The sequence below is a fragment of the Crocodylus porosus genome, unplaced genomic scaffold (assembly GCF_001723895.1).
Source record: "Crocodylus porosus isolate Cpor-Errol unplaced genomic scaffold, CroPor_comp1, whole genome shotgun sequence".
Classification (NCBI taxonomy): Eukaryota; Metazoa; Chordata; order Crocodylia; family Crocodylidae; genus Crocodylus; species Crocodylus porosus.
The window spans coordinates 41,755,095-41,763,929 of NW_017728947.1; the positions used below are offsets into that span (position 1 = coordinate 41,755,095).

Here is an 8,835-nt window from a genome sequence, read left to right on the forward strand (position 1 = left end):
AGAGCAGCGAGTTGCCTTGGTAGGGGGGCTTGGTGAGAAGTAGTATAGCATGGCATGTAGAGCACTGATCAAATGCTAATCCCAGTTTGGTGTCTGCACATAGCATTGAACATGTTCATGGAGAACTTGTTCAAAATCATATTTGATTATCTAGGTATGGTTTTGAAATATTCCAGGAGCCTCAACCATTTCAGACTGACTTGGACATCTATGCTTGTAGTTTAAACCAGTTAAAATGGTCTATGTATTATACCCTTGGAAGAACGTAAAGAAAAATCCATGATTTTGAACTGTCACTATTTCTTCCATCACATCTGCGTTACACAAATAGTATGTGCCTACAACTATGCTGTGATGTACCATCTATGGCTACAAGAACTTCCAACAGCCCTTAAAAACATATAATTGCTGATGATGATTACTAGCCACTGAACACATCCACAGAGACACTAACTGCACACTAGCCTAATAACACTGTGCAGTGGTGTGCCAGGCAAAACCCATGCTAATATGCTACTGCACAGTAGTATTAGGCTACTGTGTAGTTAACATCCAAAAAAACCCTTGCACCCTCACTACTGTGCAAAAGAACAAGTTACTGCACATTGATTTAGTCCTTGGTTATCCAAGTACTGAACTTAACAGTAACTACAGCACATTAATCAAGGTGTAAATGCACCCATTGACTAGGCAACAAATTCGTGCTGATTTTTTATAGAGGAACTTACAATTCTTGATCCTTCCGATCCTCACTGGTAAAAAGACTTTGCTTTTAAATTAGAGAAGCATTCTATGTTTTGAATACCTCTTCTCCCAGTAGCTGAACAAGCTGACTCCCCTTAAAAAGCACGTGGTGCTGCTGAAATCCTGAGATAGCCCTGGATCTCCGAATACTCTCTGGTGCTAGGAAGGTAACTCCCCACTGTAGTATTTATCATTATGTAATCCAAAACTCAGTAATTGGCATCTTATGCTATATTATGATTTATTGACTACATTAAGCCCAGTAGTAACCAGTGTTTTGAAAGCAAAAATATTCGAAGTCTCAGATGTTAGACTGGGGCCTGGAAGACCCCTGGTTATTTCCTTTAACTGATGATGCTTTCTTCCTCAGCTGCTCAGGCAAGCTGCATCCCTGGCCAGGACAGGGTCCACCCCAGTGCACGTCTTGCACTGCTCTAACACTATCCCCAGAGAAAACACTGCCTAGCGCTGTTCTGGACCAGTTTTTCCATGTGTGAGGAAATGCCCACATGAGGAAGGCTAAAGGGATGCTGGGATGCACCCTGGAACTGGAGACAGGACATCTCTGGAAATGGGTTTTTCCAGAGCTCATTGCACCCCACACTCCTCCTCACCCCACATCCCTAGGGCCCCACTGCCCCCCCGCCCAAGTTAGGGAAGGGACAGTCCTACACAGGGGCAGGGGGAAACGAGGGAGCTCCTGCCACAGCAGCAGTTAGGAGGGGAGAGACTGGGATGGAGCAACTGGCCCGCCAAAAGCTGAGAGAGGGGCTCACCCCTAAGAGGAGCAGCAGGTTGAGGGCTTATCCATCCCTCAGCTGGCGGGGGGGGAGCAGCAGGGCTGGCCCTATGGCCCAGCAAGGGCGGGGGGGCCATGATGGGAGAGAGATGCAGGATGGAGGCAATACCCCCTCCGCTCAAAACCGCCCCCAACATGGCGGTCCCCAAGCAGCCTGACCGCAGCACTTCCGGTTCCGGCCGGGTTGCCATGGCACTGCCCCCGGTGTGTATTTACATCGGGCGGAAGGAGCCGAAGCTCGGCGCGGGGGCGGGGCCAGGGCCAGGGCCAGGATTGGGACGCGGATCCAGCAGTTGCGCGGCGTTGCCTCCTCCTCCTCCTCCTCCTCCTACTACTTCTTTGTGCTGCCTGTGCGGGGCCCTCGCGAGCAGTGCCCGCAGCAGCGCCGGCGGCGGCATGAAGGTGAGCGGGGGGTGCTGGGCGGGGGGATGAAGGGGGTCGCCCGCCCTGCGGAGCATGCTTCTATGGCCCCTTCGCTCGGGGGGATCCTGGGGAAGGGGCAGCCCGGGCTCTGTGAGAGCTGGGCAGGCGTGGGCCCTGGCTGGTCCTCGGGCACACAGGATCTCTGGCCCTAGGGCTCATCTGAAGCTTCGTGCATCGGGCTTTTATTTTGGGAAAAATTATTTGTGTGCCAGGTCAAATCAACCAAATCAGTACTGACTCCTCTGGACTCAGCAATGCTTGACCGTTCCAACACTGTACGTGGCTGTCAGCCGGCGAGTGTCACCCATCCCAGACTTTCAGCTCGGGACTTCAGATACTTCCAGATCTGTTGCGAGGCATCCGATGTGCAGGCCCAAGCCCAGATGATCGGGGTTCGAATGCTCCTGAGTCTCACTTGCCCTCAACCAAAGGCCATAGGAGCAAGCTAGGGAGGAGTCACCGCCCCTGCACCCCTGTTTCTATGAAGTCGGGGTGTAGCCAAGATCCTTCCTCTGGAAGTTGGCCAGTGGAAAGTTAATTATAGGACACTCATAGGGTATTGTGTCCACAGTGTATTGGACGGGGTGCACCGCTACACAATGCCATTTAAATCCATCTGGGTTTGGGTAACAGACCAGTGCAGCAACTATAGTTGATTTTGGCCCACAAGAGGCTGACTTATTTCACTCCTCTGCCCGGCACCATGCTGGGTAGGAACCTCCTGGGGCCAACCTGCTGGATGCTTGAGACCTGGTTATGAATGCAGGGCTTTGGGCCTTGGCAAGACCGTGACCTAACAGGTTGGAGTGGCCAAGGGGCAAGAAGCATGCTAGTATGGTAGCTCTACTTTCTCGCTGTTTCATAGATTTCATAGACATTAGGGCTGGAAGGGACCTTGGAAGATCATCGAGTCCAGCCCCCCACCCAAAGGCAGCCACTGGCCTAGGAGGGAATCCTGCATGGAAAGAGTAGAGGCGCTTGCATTTGATGCAGGAGAAGTTAAAGTATTCTCCTCAAACAGGCGTTCTCGGCCTTGTGAGGCTCGAGGACCACCCCTCAGAAAGCGCCCACTCTTTGTTTTTGCTCATTTCTTTTCTGCCTGCAGAAAACTACTGGAGCAGTTCGGTTGTGGCGGAGAACTCGGTGAGACCACAGCAGGACAGGGTAGTTTAATTGCTGTGGTTTCCTATTTGAAATCTCTGGGTTTATGTAGTGAATTGTGGTTACACATGTAACAGCAGTAGGCTGAGTGATAAATCCTAACTGCTGTTTTCATATAATCATAGAAAATTAGGGCTGGAAGGGACCTCAGGAGGTCATCTAGTCAAATCCCTTGCTTAAAGCAGGACCATCCCCAACTAGATCATCCCAGCCAAAGCTTTGTCTAGCCGAGTCTTGAAGATCTGCAATTATGGAGATTCTACCACATTTCTGGGTAACCTGTCCCAGTGTTTTACTACCCTCCTAGTGAGAGAGAGTTTTTCCTATATCTAACCTAAACTTCCCCTGCTGCAGCTTGAGGCCATTGCTCCAGTGGGGGTCATCTGCTAACACTGACAGCATTCTAGCTCCATCCTCTTTGGAGCATTCCTGCTAGTATGTTGGCTCTGAAGGACCAACAGTTTCATGTCCATCAAGAGAATCCATCAGGTGCCATTGCCTGGCACCCTAGGTTGGTCCAGCACCCCTGTTAGGAATCACTGTCTTAGGAGCTTGTACCTTGGGTGTGATTAGTTCTGTAACTTTTTGTACAAAGTGAATTTTCACCAGCCAAAAAAAGTTATGTTAACCATGCTAAACTCTTTGGTTAGGAAACTATGTGTTCTTTTGTATTTATGTAATGGAAGATTCTGATTCTGACCTCTGAGCGCACGTGCAATTGGGTAATTATGTACTTAAAACTAAAAATCCAGTCTGCCCCATTTTTCTTTGTTATATCCTCAGGGATACTTATGCTGTTTGTGCCTGTGTACTAATCACGGGTGTTAGTAATTTAAATGTCATAAATGATTCTCTTGATAGATATGAAACTTTTAGTCCTGCATAACCAACATACTAGAAGGAAAACAGCAGTCAGGATTTATCACCCAACTTTAGGGAGTGAAGTAAGCCTGAAGCATGCAGAAGAATAATCTCTGCCATAAAAAAGTGCTAGAGAAGAAAAGCAAATTGTTCTTAAGCGGTGGCAAAACTGACATTTTATTTAGATTCTGTATGGTGTGCCCATGAGCTTTGAAGAGTTTTCTGTTAGCCAGTGTACTGTTATTCCAGTCTCTGATATCCAAGGATTTTTCTGTCTTTCTGAATTATTGTTAATCCAGGTCACGTGGGCCAACAAAAGATCTATTCCAGGCAGATGACATTCAACTACTTGATGTTTCCTGACAAGTTGCTGAGTTAAATTTTAAAAGAACAAGACACTTGAAGTTCTGGCTAAACAACACTTCTTGGTTGTGGTTGGAAATGAAAAGTTCTGGGAGCCTCAGTCTTCTTGAATGCAGAACTGAGAAACAGCTCTTTTTTTTCCAAAATTGTTCCTGTCCCTGCTTAATCATGCCTTACATTGTACATTATTACAAATGTGCATGACTGTATTTTATGAGCTTTTGACAGTGTGCAATATGGGCTTAGGTTGAAGTTGTGTTGTATTTTTAAAAGTGGGGGGGAAGTTCCTCTTGTAGTTCTGGCATCTGTCTGTTAATTTGTATAGAGTATTTCAGTATAGAGCAAATGAATAGTTTGCCTTTATGGTAAGGATATGTACAGGATGCATCTTTGTAGCATGCCTTACCTTCTGGTAAGCTCTGTCTTCCTCTTCTGTCTAAGATAATCTTACCTATTACTAACATCTTAAAAAATATCTTTCTTGGTGTATTAATGAGCCAAATATGTTCAAACCCTTGTCTTGGGAACCTCTCCCATCAGTGCTGTTTCTTCATGCTTTCTGATCTTTCTTGGTAGGATTTGTAAACAGCTTTTATGTCTTTGTACTAAGGCCTCACAAATCTTGTCTCTAGGGTGCAAGAGTTCTCGGCAAGCATTAATCCTCAGGTAATACGTTGTGAGACCCAACAACCTCTGCGGTTCTCTTTCAGGTCTCCCAGTGGAGAGCCTCCACTCCTCTTGGGTGTCTCTTTATGCTGAGGTTTTGATCTTGGTCGTTTTACTCTCAGCCTAAATGTTCCAGAATGTAATTGAATCAGGGTGGGAGGGAAGACAGAACTTAGGTATATGGTATGCCCGGGACTCGATTCTTTGCTGTAAGTCTAGCTCGCTTAGATACTTGTGTACTAGTGCCGTGCGAAATGGCACTGTTCCATTTCAACATTTTGTTGGAACATCATTTCGATTTTGTTTTGATTTGAAACTGCTGTTCCGTTTCATTTTGTCCAAACAGTTTCTCTGTTTCGATGTTTTGCCCATACGCTATAATGGGGAAGCTCAAAACAGCCTATAACTTTGTCATTTCTGGTCTGATTTGAATGAAACTTGCAGGAATGGTAGCCCCTGCAGAGGCCATGAAGCCTGCCAGCTGTCAAGGAAATAGGTACAGGGGCTTCTGGGTTCTGGGGCCCTGCACCTCTGGCTGCTGACAGGCAAAACTCGTGAAGTGGGTGAGTGACACTGTGTGTGTTAAGGTACATCCCAACTCAACTGACACCAAGGCAGAAAGCAGGGCAGTTCAAACAATGCTGCCTTTTATGCAGTTTTTCTCTCTCTCCCCCCAGAGCACTGGGATAGGAAGGGACCTGAGGAAAGGATGAAAGTCACTGGCCAGTTACACAGTCAATAATGAGAGCACACCTTCCCTCCTCAACCCCCCTTCCCCTTCCTTTCCTTCCTTTAGTTTCTGTTTCCCTGCAGGCAAGCCCAGCTTGAGCTTCAAAACTTGAAACGTTTAGAAAATTTTGAAATGTTTTGACTTGCCTTGTTTTGTTTTGAGGCCATTTTGAAGCTCTCTGTTTCATTTCGATCTCAAAACGAGTCAAAACAGCATCAAAATGAAACTGCCAGTGAAATTTCACACAGCCCTATACTGTACCCCATAATGATAACTCATTCTAGCTTAAAAAAATCAGAACAATATTTCATTTCTTGACAATGTGTCTATAGATTTAGCTTTTTCTAAAAACAGCTTGCCTTTATTTGTTCTTTTTTTCCCCTCCCCCACACCCATCACCTACCTTTGTTTTAGGAAATAGCATATCTAGGGAGCAGGCTTAAAGAGTGTGTATTATCAGCATTTATTATGGATCTTCTTTTTCACTTATACTCTGTCTAAGAAGAACAAAGTAATGCTAAAGATTTGTATATAGGATCTGTTTTAAGGGTTGTGGGGGGAGGAAATTACTGCAGATGCAGTGCTGAGGTGGTAGGAAAATATCTTGTAATATTGCCATGTCTTGAATGGATCATTTACATCCATTGCTGATGGTAGTAAAGCTTGATGGGTGTTTTTAAGGTCAATGAAGCAAAGAAATATCCATGTTCTAACAGATTACTTTTTTGCTATGCTTCTCTTAATATTGGACATTTTATGTTGGACATAGAAGCTGTCCACTAGTCTCATGGAGTCAAATTGTCTTTTTCTTCATACTGCATAAAGCAGGGGAATGAATGGTGGTGGAAGTTAAAGGCATTATCTCTTCGTAAAGGAGATCAAAGCTGGCTGAAACTCAGGGTTCCTAAAGTGTAGAACAAAAAAGGGGGTATGATTGGGTTGAAATGGTACTTAATATTTTTACATCTGCATTTCATACAAGACCTGGAGAGTACATCCAGTTCTCTGTGCGTCTTCTTTGACAAGTCTCCCTGGTAGAACCAACAGAGCTGCATCCCATTTCCAGTAACAGCCTGTGGGAAAGTGAATTCTTCTATCCTGCTCTGCCAATCAAAGGAGTGAGTGGCAGCATACCTCCTAACCTTACTCCAGCAGTGTGATGGCTTTCTACCACCAACCCAGAACACACACTTTTTGTACCCAAACTGTAGGAAAGGGCTCTTGATTTCTTACTTTTATGCATAAAAATTAACATTTGCACTCTCTGGCTAGGTAGATATCCTCACCTCTCCTAGTTGGTAAATGAATGCAGACAGAGAATTACTGTAATCTATCAGATGTTTGCTGCTACCTTGAGCACTTCTAACACTGCATTAGTTTCATAGCCTAATTTAATGCTGTGCCTAGGGGATGAAGAATGTCAAGCAGTAATGGATTTTTGTTTGTAGCCATGTTGATCTAAGGATGTAAGAACTTTGCCAAGCAGTGATGGAGTTTGTCATAGTGTCTTGCCTATGATAGAATATTTATTTAACTGAAACCCTAATCAGGTATTAAATTAGATTTATGCTTCCCACAAAGTCAGCTAAGTGCTCTTTACTGTGGCTAGTTATGCAGATTGTGGGCAGGGGGTGTGAACATCCTTTATGGCTATGATGTTTTCCTATGCAAAACATGCTGTTGTCTGCTGAAATTAAAGTGAATTTTGTGCCAGTGCCGTGGTTCCATGCAAAGAGGTAAGTGGCTGCGCCTGGCTCCCTGTACAGCCTGGCTGCCATATGGTAGGAGAAGCTTTAGACTTGAGCTTCTGCTACCCAAATAGCTGGGGACAGCAGTGGTATGTGGGGGAGGAGGCAAATAGGAGGAGAGATGTTAATGAGAAAGAGGTTGGGGAGATGGAGATTCTTACCTGACTTGGGGCTTAAAGTCCCTGGCTACTGCTTCCATGACATGGTTTGCCCATCCTAGATGCTGGGAGCAGGGGTGCACCTATCCCTACAGCACCCATTACTACTCCTGCATCTTCCTTTACAAATCCTGGATATGCCCATAGTAGGTGAGGATGTTGTTAAGGAGCTCAAAGGCTTTAAGTCTCTTTATTTGCAAACAAAAGCAGTCCTGCAAGAAAAATGAAATGTGGCTTTTCCCTGCTGTGCAGCCTGAAAGATGTATGAAGCTTTTATTTAGTAGCTACGACTAATCAAGAAGAGGGTAGAAATAAAACAAGGTTGAGCATATTCCGCATTTATGTCTTCAGAGATTAGTTTTTCAATCTGTGAATTCTAGCCTGCATTTAAGTTTTTAAAAGGAAAAATATATTAATGAAGGGTGAACCTGAGAACTGTGAAAGCCACAATGTTCTCACTTAGGATAGTTTGTGGAGTACCGTGTTTTGCTTAGTTGTGTATCCTGCATTTGGCTTCCTAGTAAGAAACTAACTTGTGTTTGCTCTTTTATTTGAGTGGCAACTCTGTGGAAATGAAACAGTGGGAAGCTCCCAGGTTTTTTCCTGGGCTTCTTAGGCTTTTACCTCTCTTTTTTGGGGACAATGGCATGGGTTTTTAAGTGATTTTTAAATTAGCATTGTTAATGTGAAAAGTACTTGTCTGTGCAGTGACTAAGTGGGCCAAACTTGCTTCCCCCACCCCAGCCCTGCGTAGCTGCTCTGTGATGGCACAGCCTGGCCTGGACCAGGGAGCCGGGTGCAATCTCGGCACAGCTTCCGTGGCCCCAGCCACAGCTGGCTGAGAAGGGCCCTGCCCCAGCGGCCTGGCACCTCTGTACCCAGCCTCAGCAGCACATATGGGCAGGCACAGCTCAGCCCCATAGTCCCAGCTCTGGGCAGATAGCCATGCTAGGCAGGGCCCTTCCCAACCAGCTGTGGCTTGGGCTGTGGCTGTGTGAGCTGTGTGCCCAGATTGCTCCTAGCTCCCTGACCTAGGCTGGGTCAAGTTGTCCTGGAGTCGCTGCAGTGGGCAGAGCTCTCTCCCTCCTCCTCCCCTGCTTCAGAGCCGGGTTGAGGGGGCTCTGTGTGGTGCTGCCTCAGGGCTCAGGGCTTGAGGGGTGCAGCACTGGTCCCTGCTGTGGG

The 8,835-nt window shown here is 46.1% G+C and overlaps 1 protein-coding gene across 2 annotated transcripts in view; it reads left to right on the forward strand.

The window, feature by feature from the left end:
* Positions 1-1,830: 1,830 nt before the first annotated feature.
* LOC109321105 (transmembrane protein 263-like) overlaps positions 1,831-8,835 on the forward strand; it is a 288,898-nt gene continuing 281,893 nt past the window's right edge. The window contains exon 1 of one of the 2 annotated variants that reach the window (XM_019551448.1): positions 1,831-1,945. Coding sequence is in view for 1 of the 2 variants with exons in the window: in XM_019551447.1 (XP_019406992.1) it covers positions 1,940-1,945 (6 nt within the window). In the remaining variant the exon portion in view is untranslated. The remainder of the gene's footprint in view (positions 1,946-8,835) is intronic. The other variant, XM_019551447.1, reaches the window with a different exon arrangement.